Below are 16,274 nucleotides of genomic sequence, written 5' to 3'. Positions count from 1 at the left end.
TGGGTACTGTCTACATTGGTGTCACCATGAATTTTCCTTGAGTAAAACCGGTGCATCTTTATGTTCTGATCCACTGACCAATCTTCACCCTGAAGACTGGGGTGTAAAGTTTGCCTTTGAATTCCAACAGGTTTGCAACTCATCCAGAAGTCACAGTGTGGTTTCCCAGCTGATGTTAAGTTTGTATTGCTTAGTAGTAGTTGAAGTTACACCGATGTGGTGAGTTGGAGGTGCCCGATCCCCTGGAGAGCCATGGCAAAAGCAAGGTGAGGAAACTAAACTCGTGGCTAAGAACACTGCTCAGGTAGGGCCCTGAAGGGCAAAGTCCTGACTCCTTTCTTGGCTTAATTCTAAAAAGGTACTTTCATCCTCACTGTCTCTAAGAAGTGTAGCCGTTATAGGTGGCTTTCGTGCTTTTGGGGATGAGAAATGTTTTAGCAGCACACAAAAGAGACACCAAGAGTGCAAAATCCTGAATTTATTGTAACACCTACTATGTGCCGATTAAAGAAAGCATGTCAGGATCTTCAAAAGTTGTGTAAAATGCCTGAATTTGGGGGTTAACAGATCACCCAGCCCACAGGCTTCCACCATCCCGCTGGTGAAAGCTTTTGTATTGATTATCTTCATCACTGTTACCAATTCCTGATCAATGACGGCGCAGTATACCCCGGGTGCCAGAGAATATGCTGGTCCCAGAAGAAGGAGCCCATCCATCACCTGCTTCCCAGTGGAAGGTGTGCTGCTGCAGGGTTCGTTTAACCTGGCAGAACTCTGGTTAACTGGGGGAGGAGGGGAGGGGAAGGCGAACAGGAGGCAGCTTGGCACAGTGTCCCACACAGAAGGCAGGTCTGCTGCAAGCCCAAGGGGAGAATTCAGCGTGGAAGGGCAGAGGCACTCTGGGAGGAGAGATGTGTTGTATTTGGGATGGGTACAGGGTTCAGCAGTCCCTAATGAGTGCTGCTTGATGGGGTACTGGAGCTGCTCCCCACCACGCCCAGATGTGGGACTCTGTTCCGAGCCTCCTGGTGCTGCCATCCTGTTTTCCTTCTGGGTACAGCAGCGAGAACTCTGTTACCACATGCAGACAAGGACAGCATCCTCAGTTCCCATCTGGAATGCTGTCTGGCAGCCTTCCACTCCAGTGACAGGTGTGGGGAGCCAACAGAAGTTTTCCTTCCATTGGGTATTTTCTGAGCTGCCTTCAGAATGTGAGCAGGAACCCGCTTCTGTGGGCAGCAGCGGTGCATGGCAGGACTAGGGCTGCGCAGATGCTGGTCGCTGGCTTTGCAGGGAGGCGTCTCACCTCCGATGCTCATCCACATCCCCTGAAGGCCGGTGCTGGGAGGAGACAGGGTGCTGGGGCCAAAAAGCACCATGACCAAAGAAAACCCAACCTCCACCCTGGGGAATGGCACTGGTTTTATTTCAGCCCAAAGTGAAGGAATGGGCACGGATCAAAGCCCAGGCACCAACCATGAAATCATACTAGTGACAGATGAATATTTTTCTCATGGTTTTTATCCAAATATATTAACTTTGTTTACAAACTATGTTACTCCGAGTAGCAGTAAGGTAGTGGCAGAACACCAGCTTGTGTGTTTCTCTGGGTACATATGCAGAAGGGAAGGGTTTGGGCAGGACTCTACAACACTCAAGTCTTGCTGGTCGATTAGAGGAATCAACTGTGGAACAGAGCAGAGTAGTGAAAGCATTCCAGTTCACTGCTTGTATAGAAAAATTACCCCACCTCCAGGTCTATTAACACAAGGATCTTCTCATTTTAATATGGGTACGTAAAGCTGACAGTCTCTCTTTAAAAATTTGCTCCACTTTCATGTAAAATCTCAGCAGCTGATCCGGATTCCATCCCAGAGCCATCCCCCAGCCCCTGATTCTCTGAAGAGCAGAAGTATTTCACTTTCAGAGGGTGACTGGGAAGCCAGGTGAGGCGCATGTGGCATGAAATAATTTCCTGGAGAACAGATTTAAAAAAGAAATGGCAGTTTGTATGCTCTGCACACTGTTGGTGTGTTGATGAAAGCAAGTATGAAACACACACTCTGTCTTACCTGTGTTGGAATCTCATGGAGTAGGACGGTGTAGTCAAACTCAATGTAATCATCTTCCCTGAGCTGGATGTGTATTGAAGGCGGGGTTGGGGGGGGTGGGGGAAGATGGAGAACACAAGTTATATTGTTGAAGTTTAGAGTCTGCCCTTATTTACTTGATGGTGTTTAGCTTGGTTAGGGGGAGAGATGAAAGGGCTCGAGAGGGATGGGGTTGGTGTGTGGAGAAATGGGGAATCAGGATCATTCCCTGCCTAAAAACTTGGAAGGCATGAACTGCAGCGTGGCTCCTGACGTGAGACTCTGCTGACTCAGATGCTAATTAACTGGATTAACCCCCAAATAAATCTAAGAATCTTGCCTGATTTTACTCTCTCTTTCAGAGAAACCCCATTCTGAATAACTTGGGAGCAAAGACTGAATGCTGTCTGTCGCTCGTGGGTGATGATGGAGTCAGAGCTCTGGGAACTCCTGCTCTGAGTGCTGTGGGTGTAAGACACAATCCCCAGGGAGTGTACATCAGGTACCAGACCCATGCTACTGTCCAGCTGGGCTGGGAGGGCAAAGAGAACTATGGGTGACTTAGCAGGAGGCTGGCAAACCGCAGGACTGTATGTTCAAATCTCCTGATTGAACCCACAGAAGCCAACAAGGAAAATGAAATTTTGTCCAAATGAGTAAAAGTTTTACCACCAAAATCTGGACAAAATACTTCTCAGAGATGGAGAAGCCACTGGGATTTGGGGAGGGGAGAACCACAGCCGTTACAGAGCGTGAGCTGCTGCCAGCTGTTGTGTTCTCTGCTGCTTGGGGGGACTTTAGCTGCTGCTGTGTGCTCCCCCTGGGCTTACTTACCCACTGCTTTGCAGATTTGACTTGAGCCATGAAGTAACCCAGGTTCTCTGTTGACTTTTCCCACATGATGTAGCTGCTGCCAGCCACAGCCAGAGCCCAGGCTGGCTCCAGGGCGGGCTCGATGTTGCCGTAGCTGTCTGCAAGGGAGAAGCAGTCAGGAAAAATGATTCACCCTGGCTGTTCAGCAGTAAAAACAAGAAGCCACTGAATGCAGATGTGTTACAGTCTGAACAGGGAGGAGAAGGGCACTAGGCCTGCAGTGAGTAGAGGTAGGAAAGTGTGACAGAGCTGCAACTGAGAGACTGTGCCTTGGGTTCCTGCAAGGAGAGAACCCCCATAGCCACAGCAGTGGAGGTCTGCACCTCCAGCCCAACTGTGGCACTCTCTTTCCAGGGAGGAAAAATTCTGTTAGTCATCCCTTGTGAATTCCCACCTGCAGCTGGGCAAGGTGTGGGGGTTAAGAAGGGAGCATTTCCTGCATGAAGAACTTGGTTTTATATCCAAAACCCTGTCACGACATTGTGTTGACTGCCATTGTTGCTACAACACAAGAGGTTTCCCCCCCAAGAACTGCAGGCAAGGTGGAAGGGGTTTGATGGTTGGCTCTCCAGGCTGCTACTGTAAATACCCTTTTTAAGCGCATCCACGTTTGCTCGTGTCCTTAAAAGCACCCAGACTCCTTGAGGTACAGTGACATGCTGTTGCTTATTTGGAGGAATCTACCTGGAATATTGTTTCCAATGATTGGTTTGGTTTGGTGTCTCAATTTTTGGTAAAGTCTGTTGTCCTCTTCTTGGATTTGCTTCTGGTCTTTGGTTTGTGTGCACTTGATGTTGACAACTGGTGGAGCCTTTGTCCTCGGATACAGCACCGTAGCAAGGCAGCTCCCAGCATTCTCCTGGAAAGGGAGATTTTAAAACTGTTCTTTTGAATTCAGATTTGATTTACCAGCAATGTGTTCTTAAAAAAGCTCCTGATATCAGCACAAAATCACAGAATGGTAGGGGTTGGAAGGGACCTCCAGAGATCATCGAGTCCAACCCCTTGCCAAAGCAGGTTCATGTGAAGGAAAGGCATGGAGTACGTGTGTGTCTTGGCAGTGCTTTGTGGGAAGCTGTAGAGGGGTCAAGAAAGTCTTTAGCTGGGATTTCTTCATTTATTTTCCCCCAGAAAAGTAACTAGGTTAAAATCAGAAGGCAGAAGGGATTTAACAGAAGGTTTTAATTACAGCATAGCAGAAGTGCAGTAAGTCATCTTGGAAACAGGAGAGTTCTTGAGAAAAAACACTAATTGATAACAGGGAATTTCACTGTGTGGTACTTCAGCCTTGAAACAAAACCATCTAATGCTTCCTATTAACCTCTGACAGTATCTGTGTTTCATGCTGTGTGTGATGGGAACGGTGATGGACCATCAACTCACCCCAGTCCTGTAGTCTTCAGTGGTGAACTGCAGGTAGTACTTGTGACCAGAGCCTGGGATGTTCTAGAAGAGAGGATTGAGCTGTCAGAGTAACTACAGGCACTGTAGCATCAGGAGACGGGTCAGATGAGACAATCCCAGCACCAACCACAAAGGGTCTTAACAGTAAATGTTTGTTAAGATCCTTTGCTGCTGGGATGGCTCAGCCTTTCCTCACAGAGAGATGTAGGGAGAAAAACGCAGCTCCAAGTTCTCTGCAGGACAGACTGATACTTTGTAACTTTAAAAATAATATGATGACAGAGCAGTGCTCAGCTTCCAAGGGGGCATTTTTCCACCTCTGAATATACAAATGAATCAAACTGCAATTACACAGGCTCATTTAATCATAGGGACCCCAACCTCTCTCGGGTTCTTTCTGTTGCCGCTGGAAAATGACTTGCTGTTGCTATGCAGCAGGTCAGAGTGGGACTCTCATCCCTCTGCTCTGTTTTGCCCCCAAAATGCCAGGAGTTAAGTTGCCCAATCAAGTACCCAGGATCCTGGTTGTTACAGGGTGATAAAAGCAGCTTCCTGGCTGATGGGAAGCAGCCAGGAGCATCTCTTGTAGCACAACACAGCAGAAAGTCTGAGGAACATGCACCTTTTAAGATAAAGCCTTTTCTTGGATTTGGGATCAGTTTTGTGGCATTTTTTCCCACTGCTGACAGAAAGGGACCAGTTAACAGAGTGTGGTTTTGGGGGGGGAGCTCACAAACAAAAATTAGCTTTGAATATTGGCTGTGAATAATCTGGATCACTCAGAAACAGGATCAGTGTCTCATGCACCAGTGTCAGAGCAGAGCCCAGTACAAAGGATCTGCATTATCTGCTCTTCACTTCATTAATCAGACTTATTTTTCTACCAACTTCTCTATTCAGTTTTGAAATTGGTGGTTTTATTTCTGAGTGGGGACTCCAAGTAACAAATTAGCATGGAAAAATGTTCTATTTATCTAACCTACTGCTTGTGAAATTATCTTTGGTGTCATTTAGATGCCTGGTTCTCTTTCTGAGCCTTTCCTTTGGTTCCATCAGCCGAAATCTCTGCTGTGATTTACCAGAAGAGCTTTCTGACATTCCAGCCAGGCCACTTGTGTGTCTGAAAGCTTGGTCCTTTTGTATGTGTGACCTGGTTTGATTAAAAGCATTCTCCCTTCCCATAAACCTCCCTGTTCTGTTTGCTTCTTGTGTAGGATCCAGCATGGGGCACATGTGAGCTTGCACGCAGGAGACGCATTTCACCAGGGAAACATCTACATCAGGTTGCTGTATTCCAGCAGCAGCACTTACTTCTCAGTCTGGTTTGGTTTTTAGGGACAATACCCCACAGGTAAACAGGAGGGGAACTCTGGCTGTTTGCATAATTCTGGAGATTAGAACCCCAAGCAAACACGCACGTGTTTTATTTATCTAAACTCAGGCCTTTGTGTTCCCATCCTACTTTGTTCCAGGAAGCCATTAATGGTGTGGTGTTAGTAAAGTTTCAATCCCAGGGCACGGCCACCAGCCCAACACCTGCCTTTGGTACATACAGGAGTTACCACTGCTGATAAGAGGGTAGATTGGTCTAGTTGCTCGCTCTACTTCCATGAAATCCCCTCTCCAAGCTTTGCAACAAGGCAAGTCTGGAGCTGGACACAGCTAACACCATGAAGGGAACGGAGAGAGGATGAGTTCAGACTTCTATCATCTCTTCTCTGCCTCCTTGTTCTCCCCTTCACTCCTCTCCCTGTTTTGTATATTGGCTAAAACTGTCCTCAAGTGGCAGAGATCAGGCCACAAGCAGCCACTCTTGGCACAGCAAAATGGCAAAAAACAGCTTCCCAAGCTGTGAGTTTACAAGGGAGTCGGTAATCTGTGGCACTAAAAGAAGGATCTGATCTCTTGTGATAATCACCACAGGTCAGTCTAAGCTTCTACCTTCTGTAAAGCTACCTGAGATGTGACCCACACAGCTCTTAACATCCTCTGCTCAAGCACAGGGATATCTTACATGCAGTGACCTAGGGTTATTCCTGTCAGCACCACAGATGAGAGAACCCAAAAGTAAAGGCAGCTGGACCACAATGCTTCTGAAGCAGAGGAAAACTTGCTCTGATTTAACCTGAGGGGACAGGGTTTCCTGCTGAACCTTCTCCTCGAGTGGTGCAGCAGCCAGACCACAGGCTCCCAGTTACAGCATCAGGGTCTTGAAGTCTGCAAGGGAATCTCCTCCATAGCAAAGCCCACTCCAGATCTTTGCTATTCAGTCATTTAAAACACGTTCATCTTTTCTTCCAGCATTACTTGGTGTTGAGAGAGTTACCTGTTCTCTCTGCTGAATTAAAGAACCATTTTTAAAGCCCTGGTAACTTTGACAGTAGCAGGTGATCAGGTTCTGCTGGTGTATCTCAGCAGTTCCACTGCATTTGCTCCATACTGAGCACTAATGAAGGAAACAAAAATCAATCAGGCCTTATTATAAGCTTATTACTCAGTCTCCAATTTGTCTCAATAGGATACAGAAAAGCTGTGTGAATAATGGTTTGGTAAACAGTTTAAAAAAAAAACAAACCAAAACATAATTCTCTGCTGCTGTGGTTTTTAAAGTAGATATTCTCTCTACACTTGCAAGACCCCCACCACAGCAGCACTGTGAAAGCTTTCAAGTGGTGCTTCACAGCTAAAAGGCATATTCAGTCTGGGTATGCACACCAGAGAGCTGCTTAGATCCTACCAGGGAGAGGGAGAAGGTCCACTTGGCATGAAACTGTTGCTAAAGTATTCCTGGTTTCTAAGAAAAACATCCCTTTTATTTCCACTGTCACTTTCCACCATCAGCCCCGACATGCACCACTGTAAACCATCCCATCGTGTGAGTTAAGTAAGAGCTCAGCAGTCCTGGACATCACACGGTTGATGGCTGGCTGAAAAAACACCCAAAGGAGAAGAAAACAAGTGAGTAATTCATTTTTCCACTGAGTATCTGGGTCACGGGATTGTTTGATTTCCGGGCTCTAAATTCATGCAGCTTCCCTGACAGATTGTTGGTACTGGGAAGGCCAGAAGAGCAGTTTCAGAGCAGTTTCATTCCAGACCCTGAAGGAGGTGGTTTTGCAATGGGTTTACAAGGCTCTAACTTCCCACTGGCATGGAAAGAGGTGATCCCTCTCCCACCCCTTTCTGCAGGCTTCCATCTCTTCTCCTGTGTGTTTCCCCACTGGCATTTCTTCCCTGGGATCAGCTTTTGGTCTCTGGATCAGAGGGCTGACCTGATCGATAACCACAGTGAGAGGGGAGTGGGAAATGCATCCTTGGGGGCTTGCCCAGGGGGAGGGATTCCCCCCTTGCAGCCTGCCCCAAGCCCTGCAAGCCCACTCAGTGGGCCTGCAGATGGAGGTCTCTGATCCCCAGGCAGCCAGGTGAGCTCTCAGGCTGCCCAAGGAAAGCCAGGAGAGGTGGTTATTTTCTCTGTATCTCTCTTTCCCTGGACGATTTACCTACCCTGCTGCTGATTTTACCTTCCACCCCACACAGTGGGGTCCTGACTATTGTAAATAAGTAGAAATCCTCTAACTGACCTCTAGTATTAGGACCAGAGTCCTGATACAACACTGTTTTGTGTCAAGATGAGCTTCTGAAGGGAGATATCCATCTGCAAAAGTGGATTTTGTGGCCCAATTTATGCAAATGTTGCAGATCAGCCAAGAGATGGCTTAGCTTTACCTTCATACTTCACTCCTGGTTCACCTACCTACTGCTCAGTTACGATTTCCAGGAGGAGCTTGTTATAGGAAACCACTATATCAGCATTTTGAAAGTCTCTCTCTTGAGTTCTAGGATCTTCAGCTGGCACACACTACTGCTTCTCTCCTCAAAAATATACTCTAAAATGCAGCTGTCAGCAAATTCCATGAGATGTGTGCTGCTGGTTCCTAGAAGATACTCACTTAAGGGAAAAAAAACCCCATGTCAGTGAAGGAGGGGCAGCAAAACAAAAGCTGCAGCTGGTGGCAAGGAGGAATTACTGGATGTTTGGCATCTCTGCTTTTGTTGCAAGGAGAGAAAAGCACTGACATGTCCTTTCACCTTGAGAAATCCTTCCCATCTAACAGAGTTCCCGTTCTGGTGAGTGTCTCCAGTCCTGTTTCCAATTACCACGGGCTCACTGGCTGCTGGGCTAAGAACGTTCCTTTCTAAATACAATGCTTGTGATGAAATTCCATGAGAAAATCATCCTGGTTTTACTAGATCCAGTAATACACTAACCAACAGGGAAACAGTTCTCTTGAAAAAACAAACATTAAAAAACCCAAAAAGAAAAAAACCTGACAATCCTCCCCCCCCTTGAAACCCCAACATTGCCATCTCTTGGGTTCACATAACATGGCACATTCTTTCCAGGAAATTCTTTTCATTTTTTTACAGTGGGGGACAGGAAAGAAGGAAGTGGCCATGTCTAGTGCATTTCTCCTCTTGTTTTCACAGAGGGTGCAAAGAAAAAGGGGAAATAAACTGCAGAAAGGGGTTACACCAACCTCCTGCAGCATCAAGTGCCGTGAGGAAATAATGAGGCATTTCACTTCCTTTAATTAGCCTTTTTGTTTTCCTCTCCTGTATTAAAAGGCAGGTGGCTGATGGTGAAAAAAAATCCCCTCACCACAACTAAGACTACCTCACAAATACTCAGTAGCATGGGGGGTGGTGGAAAGAGGATCTATGATGACCTTTTATTTCTGATATGTCTCTGTACAAGACCAGCACACTGGGTTTTGGAATGACAATGAGAGCAGTGAGTTTAGGTAATGGTCTCAGATGGATCTATAGCAGGATACTGTGTTTATGTTACCAGTGGTATAAATAACACTGTTCTGAACCCAAATTCTGAATTTCCATGCAGTGGTTTGTGCTTTGTCAGATTTAGTTGGAAATCGTTCTGCTCAGTTAAATATTGGGCACAACTCAAACAGGCTGCACATTGTTTTGGAACCACTTCCAGCTGGGATGTGTGTGGAAGTCTGAGGATCAATTTCAGTGTTGTAAGAGCACAGTAGCACATCCTAAAGGTACTAAATGGCTGGCTTGGAACTTTGTTATTGAAAGGCAAGACTTCACACAGGGTTATTCTTGATTTTAGGGGTGAGGGCCAGGGTTGAGTGAGCTGCGCAGGCACTTAAGGACAGGTGTTCTGAGATCTCCTTTTCAGATGCCAGTGCCATGAGAAGGATCCAGTGGAACCGGGTGCTGGATTTGGCACTTCAGACCGGAGATCCAAGCCAGCCAGCCCTGGGTTTAGGGAGCAGCCCAGCACTAGCCTGGAGAGCAGGACAAGATGAGCTCTCTGGCAAGGTAATGCTTTCCTTCTATGATCTGCAGCCTCAGCCAAACATTCTCCCAACGTTTTAACCTGTTCTTTAGCTTTTGGAACCCGAGTGAGCTGTAAAACCCCAACCCGCGGCCGGAGGAAGAGGAGGGCTGAGTGGCAGGTGGCTGGGGGCAGCGGTGCGGGCAGGCTGCAGAACCCGCGCAGGCACAGCCACGGCCTCCAGCATCCCTGACCGGCTCCCTGGGGTGTGAAAGCTCTGCTCCTGCCTGGGACTGCCCTTTCTGGCACCCGCTGGACGTGTTTTCTAAGAGAAAGGCGTGTTTTCTGATGGAAACGGCATCGCCTTGAGTTGTAGCCCTTGGTTGCCAGAGGTAGAACGCCGAGGGCCTTTCTCCTCCCTCCTGGCACAGAGGTGATGGCTGCTCCCCAGGCGATTCTGCTTAAACTGTCCCCTCATTGAACCGTTTTCTTTCCATCACGTGCCTCAGTTTCCTCTCCCCCTCATCCACGCTCCCCTGCACTTGGTTCCAGGTCACAACCTCAACCACCGTACCGGCTCTGTGCTTGATTCGGGGCGTATTTACCCCCTGACCAAGCCTCCGACCCTGGGCGAGGGTCCCTGCGCCGCTCTGAGGAGCCGCGGCTGCCCGCGCCGCCGAGGGAAGGGGCGGCGGGCCAGCAGCGCCCCCGGGGAGGCGGGAAGGTGCGCGGGGCCGCGCTGCCCCGGGCGGCTCCGCGCCGTAGCCCGCCCCTCTTCTCACACACAGTCCGCGCTAATCGCCCTTTCCCCCCCGCCAGAACCCGAGCCGCAGCCGCCCCGCTACCCCTCCGGCTTCCCCTTACCTTCACCGTGGCCTTGCGGACCTGGCCCAGCGCCTGCAGCGCGCCGGGGGACGCGGTCTGGAAGTTGAGGTGGTGCAGTGCCACCCTCGCCGCCCCTGAGGCCAGGCGGCTGCTGGGGCTCAGCTCCCGCTCGGCGCCGCGGGCAGCGCTCGCCAGCGGCCCGCACAGCGAGCTGAGGAGGAGGAAGAGGAGGGAGGCAACGGGCTGCGCGGCGCTGAGCCCCTGCATGGTGCCGAGAGGCTGCTGAGTGACCGCGACGGCTTCGCACTGAGGCGAGTTCCGTCGAGGGCCGGTATTAATAGCGAGAAGGGGGGTGAGGGGGGGGGATGCCCGGCCCCGCTACCTCCCGCCCTCCCTCTGCCTGCTGTCAGTGCTGGGAAACGATCGGGGAAACTCCTGTCCTGAGGAGGGGCTGCTCCCTCCTTACCCCTCCCACCTGCTTCACCCCGGCTGGGGGGCTTGGAGGGGGAGGGAAACTGAGGGGGCCAAGGCAGCCCCCGGCCCTGAGAGATGCCCCAAGACAGACGTGCAATACACGTATATAATTGTATATAATTATACAATTATAATAACGCACATCAGAATAAAATAAAGGTAATTATGCAGAAACACACACACCCCCCCCCATTATCTCCCCCTCAGCATCACGTCAGCTCACCACTTCCCAAAACTAAACAGGCTTGCTCAGAGACCACGCTTTTCCCCGAGAAACAGCTGAAATACTCCAAAAACTCTTCAAGAGGAGCAGAAGTAAACATTCCTTCCCGAAATAAATCTCACTAAGCAGAGGTTTTTGGAAGCCAGTCCCATCATATCTCCGGTAGCGTGAAGAAAACGAGCTGAGACAGCAGCCAGATTGCCTTGAGATGGTTTTCAGGACACAAGTGGATTGACTGCCTTGTGAAGCATCACTGTTGGAAAGGCGGGATGTGGTATAACTGCGACACTTCCCGGCTTCCAATGCTGGGTGGTTTTTCTTTCGGTTTGTTTTTTAATCACCTACTCGATTACCCCTCGAGCAGATGGGTATTAGTATGCGCAGCTGGGAATCTATTTGGATGCTTCTGCCTGTGTATTGGGACATGCTGCTGGGCTGGCAGGTTGAAGAAGTCAATCAGAGCTCTGGGTAAAGTCTTAAACCATCTCTCATGGAACATGAAGTTGCCTTTATAACTGTTAACACTTTTTCACAGAGCTCAAGATTCAGAGTTTTTGAGGCTTACCTGGGTAAGAGAGAGAATTGTTACAATAAAGGCACGGTAAAATTCTTTATCACACCGTTTTCTGTGCCACCCAACCAACTGGAGTGCCTTGATTTGGTTGGTGGTGATGATTTTTCCTCCATGAAATACTTTCTGTAAGCAACAGCTTGTATCTGTGCATTCTCTTTGCTGCTTGCTTGCTTTCTGCTAGGGTAGCAGATGCAAATAGAGTTCCCCTCTTTTTTACCCTTACCTTCCGAGAACCCCATGCTGGTTCTGGTTTGACCTTTCTGCAGTTTTCTTCCTTCCTTTTTTTGTTGCTTTTTAACAAATTCTTTGCTGCCAGTCCTTTTGTAACAAATTCTGAAGTACCTCAAGAGAAAGGTGCTGTGTTTTGGGTGAAAATGCAAGACAAAGACAGCCATACCCTTCGGGCCAAGAGCTCATCTAGCCCAGTATCCTTTGATGTGCATCACCTGTGCTTCCACCCTACTCTGTCCTTCCATGGTTCTTGACAGAATTACATACAGTTCTTTTCCCATCTCTTTTTTTGATGTTATTGTGCTTTCTTCATCCCCAGGGTCTGTGTAACTGTGGTTGTTTCCTCCAGGACTTGTATTAGAAAGAAATAATTTGTTCTCTGATACCATCTTGCACTGGAAGATGGTAAAGGTTTAGTAAAGTCAGACAGTTTCAGTAAGTTCAGCATCAAAGGTTTGGGTTGGGTTTTTTTTTGCCTTCAGTCTTAGCTGGAAGTCATAGAATCCCAGACTAGTCTTGGTTGGAAGGGACCCCAGGGATCACAGAGCTCCAACCCCCTGCCACAGGCAGGGACACCAACCTCCAGGCCTGGAGCTACACAAGGTTGCCCAGGGCCCCATCCAACCTGACCTTGAACACCTCCAGGGATGGAGCACCCACCCCCTCTCTAGGCAGCCTGTTCCAGCCCCTCACCACTCTCAATAACTTAGGCAGCTAATTAAGTTTATCTTACCTAATTTAGGGGCAAATCATCTGCACCTGAGTTATATCCCATATAGAGAGGTTAGCTATATTACCTGGATACTTGTCTCAGTTTTACAATGCTCTGCTTCACTTAACCACATACCTGGAGTTACACAGCTGATTATTAGAGGGTAATGGCATGTTTCATATTTTTTTTGTGGGAAAAGCATTTATGAACTTTTGCAGAGGGAGCAGGCTATTTTTTTCCTTCTTGGAACACTTGACATGTTTGTCTTTAGTATTTTCTGTTTAGTTGAAAGAAAAGGAGACCCAGGCTTTTCTCATTTATCCTCTCTGCGATGACAGCTCCGATGGTACTGTTCAAATGACATAGAAAGCGTGTCTCTCCTTAGCTGACACTGGAGGTCTGGACAGTGCCTATTGTTTCCTGATGGTACCAGTTTGCTTCACACACTTGATTTCTCACTGCAGCGCTCAGGAGGTAGGACACGTGGCCAGAGGATGTGATGGGAGTGGAGGATGCTCGTGCCACGGAAGGGCAAGCAGTGAGGTGAGAAAAGCCATGGTGCAGGATGTGTAATGGAGGAGGAGGCCAGGACTGTCAGGGGCTAGCTTCTCCAGCTCACAGCATTGGTATACTCGTGTGCTGCAGCTGTCCCTGTTTGAGGAAAGAAGTTAAAACCACCCTGCACTCAAGTGTCATGCTCACAGGTTTGATGACTTAGGCTTTGTAGGAGTTCAGAGGCTTAAATGAGAGCTAAGAGCTTAAAAAGAGATAAGAGCTGGTTGATCAGAGGAGGCCACAGAGATGATCAGAGGGCTGGAGCAGCTCCCCTACGAAGAGAGGCTGAGGGAGCTGGGCTGGTTCAGCCTGGAGAAGAGAAGGCTGCGAGGGGACCTCATTGCAGCCTTCCAGTCTCTGAAGGGAGCAGAGAAACAGGAGGGGAATCAGCTTTTAGGAGGGTAGATAATGGCAGGACAAGGGGGATGGAGTGAAGCTAAAGTAAGGAAGGGTTAAATTGGATACTGGGGGAAAGTTTTTTGCAGAGAGAGTGGTGAGGGGCTGGAAGGGGCTGCCCAGAGAGGGGGTGGGTGCCCCATCCCTGGGGATGTTCAAGGCCAGGTTGGATGAGGCCCTGGGCAACCTTGTGTAGCTCCAGTCCTGGAGGTTGGTGTCCCTGCCTGTGGCAGGGGGTTGGAGCTCTGTGATCCTTGGGGTCCCTTCCAACCCAGACCAGTCTGGGATTCTATGATCTGGCTCTTTGCCACTCATGCTGGAAAAGCCTGCAAACCCCACAGTCTCAGGGCTCAGCTGTGAGGCTTTGACCCCATCCATGACTTTGTGTGTACTTCCTTTTCCCGCTTCTGTTCCCCTCCTTTTCCTGCTCTCTCTGTCAGCATCGCTGTCAAGTGATATGGTGGTTTCCTTCCTCCCCAGCGCAACAAAGCGGTCGCGAGTAACCGAGACCGGAGGGTCAGCGTGACAAGGACAGACAACCTGTCTCACAAAGCAGGGACAAGAAGGAATTTCCATGGCAATTTCCTCAATTGCTGTTAAGATTATGTTGCTATTGATCAAATGAGACTGAATTTACCAAGCACTTGGGAAAATAAAAGCTTAAATGCTGACTAGCTCCAGGTCAGGGCTGGGGGGATGTTCCTAAATCTGTGCAAACACAGGCACTTGCTGCTTCCCCAACTTTTATAAATTGTGTTTATTTTAGGTCCTGATTATATGGTGCTCTTGAAAGCTGGAAGTGTGTCCTCTGCCAGCCAAGCCTCAAGCCAGGCTCTGCTCATGCGCTTCAGACTTCTCAGTGACAGTAAAAAGGAAGCTCTACAGCATGTTAACATCTGAACAAAAGGAACCAAAGTGAGTGATATAACCTGAAGTGACACATACATTCTAGTCAGCTAGAATGCAGTGCATGTAGGTTTTCTCCTTCTGTAAGATCTTCTTGCATGTTGTGGCAGATTTCCCAGCGTTAAGCTTGCATGGTGGTTTGTATCACGCTTGGGTCAAATCTGGCTTGGACCCTTTAGAAATGGAAATGAGGATTGTCTCAGGCAGCTACTCTAAAAAGCATTCTAAGGTTTTCATTTTCTTACCATCTTTTTTCATACATCAGATGCTTGTTTAGAGGCCAGTTATTCCTAATTTGTTTCATATTTGAAGGCTATTTCTATATCCTTTGTAAGCATTTTACAGCAGACCTCACTGGCTTATAATCACTAACAGATGACTGTAATGTAATACCATGAGTTTGGACAAACTTCAGTTTAGTTTGTTTTGCAACTTTTCTCCTTCTAACTTCAGCATCTTACTGCAGTTAAAAACAAACTCTGTTACTTGATTTTAAGTGACTTTTTTTTTTATGGCTTCCCTCCCCAATAATTATGGCTTGATTTTATTCCCAATAATTAATCCCAAGAGTTTATTTTCTGTGTAAATAGTCTCCATTTTTTTTCCTGGATAAATCATAGAATCATAGAATGGCATGGGTTAAAAGGGACCCTAAGAATCAGAGCTCCAACCCCCTGTCACAGGCAGGGACACCAACCTCCAGGCCTGGAGCTACACAAGGTTGCCCAGGGCCCCATCCAACCTGGCCTTGAACACCCCCAGGGACAGGGCACCTACACCCTTTCTGGGCAGCCTGTTCCAGCCCCTCACCACTCTCTCTGCAAAGAACTTCCCCCCAATATCTCATCTAACCCTTCCCTCCTTTAGCTTCACTCCATCCCCCTTGTCCTGCCATTATCTACCCTTTAACAAGCTGATTCCCCTCCTGTTCCTCTGCTCCCTTCAGGGACTGGAAGGCTGCAATGAGGTCCCCTCGCAGCCTTCTCTTCTCCAGGCTGAACCAGCCCAGCTCCCTCAGTCTCTCTCTATAGGGGAGCTGTTCCAGCCCTCTGATCATCTTTGTGGCCCTAAATCAAGCTTTGCATAGGTGATCTCCTAATGCATTGCTGGGGTGACCTTGCTTATGGTTAAGCATAGGTATAAAAATACATATGTTGTTTTTACTGTGGTTCATTTTTCCCCTGGGAAATTTGGTTTTGAAGGCTTCTGACTATTTTTAACTCTTCCTGGCTATGGATAGGAGGGGTTTTTTTAAGACAAACATCTATGCTCAGTGTCAGCAGCAATGGGTGCTGTTCTTACACAGCCAGGTCACAGAATTTTCCCACTGGATGTTACACATGTGACTCAACAGAGGTTGAGTTGGTGCTCAATATCTAAAAAACATTGTTCTTTGGCAGCAGGGCAGGCTATGTGAAAGCCAAAGAGAAGTCTTTTAGGTTTTGAGTGAGTGCACAATAGACAGGTTTTATAAAACCCTGTGTCTGTAGATTGGCCTGTTGGGAATTGTCCTGTGAGGCTGTGATAGTTCCATAGGGAGCTCACAGAAATATAATCAAGGAGAGAGAAAGCAGTTGAAGCCAATAAATACCCACTGTGACATGAATTAGCTTCACAGCCTTTGACTTGGTCTCCCCATTTAACTTAGAGGATTGTTTTTGATCAGAGCTGTTGGAGCCAGGAAATGAAGGAAGGTGAAAGGACTT

At 48.1% G+C, this 16,274-nt stretch overlaps 1 protein-coding gene across 1 annotated transcript; it reads right to left on the bottom strand.

Annotated features, from left to right (window-relative positions):
* Nucleotides 1-1,404: 1,404 nt before the first annotated feature.
* Nucleotides 1,405-10,791, bottom strand: LOC311194421 (ovocalyxin-32-like). The gene is made up of 6 exons (XM_084267521.1): nt 10,537-10,791; nt 4,347-4,409; nt 3,648-3,822; nt 2,925-3,061; nt 2,073-2,135; nt 1,405-1,975 (listed from the first exon to the last, which is right to left on the bottom strand). The coding sequence occupies exons 1-6, from the start codon at nt 10,762-10,764 to the stop codon at nt 1,817-1,819; spliced, it is 825 nt and encodes a 274-aa protein (XP_084123647.1). The 5' UTR covers nt 10,765-10,791; the 3' UTR covers nt 1,405-1,816.
* Between the last annotated feature and the right edge of the window lie 5,483 nt (nt 10,792-16,274).

Source organism: Gallinula chloropus, assembly GCF_964237585.1.
Source record: "Gallinula chloropus genome assembly, chromosome: 8".
NCBI classification, from domain to species: Eukaryota; Metazoa; Chordata; class Aves; order Gruiformes; family Rallidae; genus Gallinula; species Gallinula chloropus.
The sequence above is the reverse complement of the archived record's forward strand: the minus strand, read 5'-3'. Positions and strand labels throughout refer to the sequence as shown.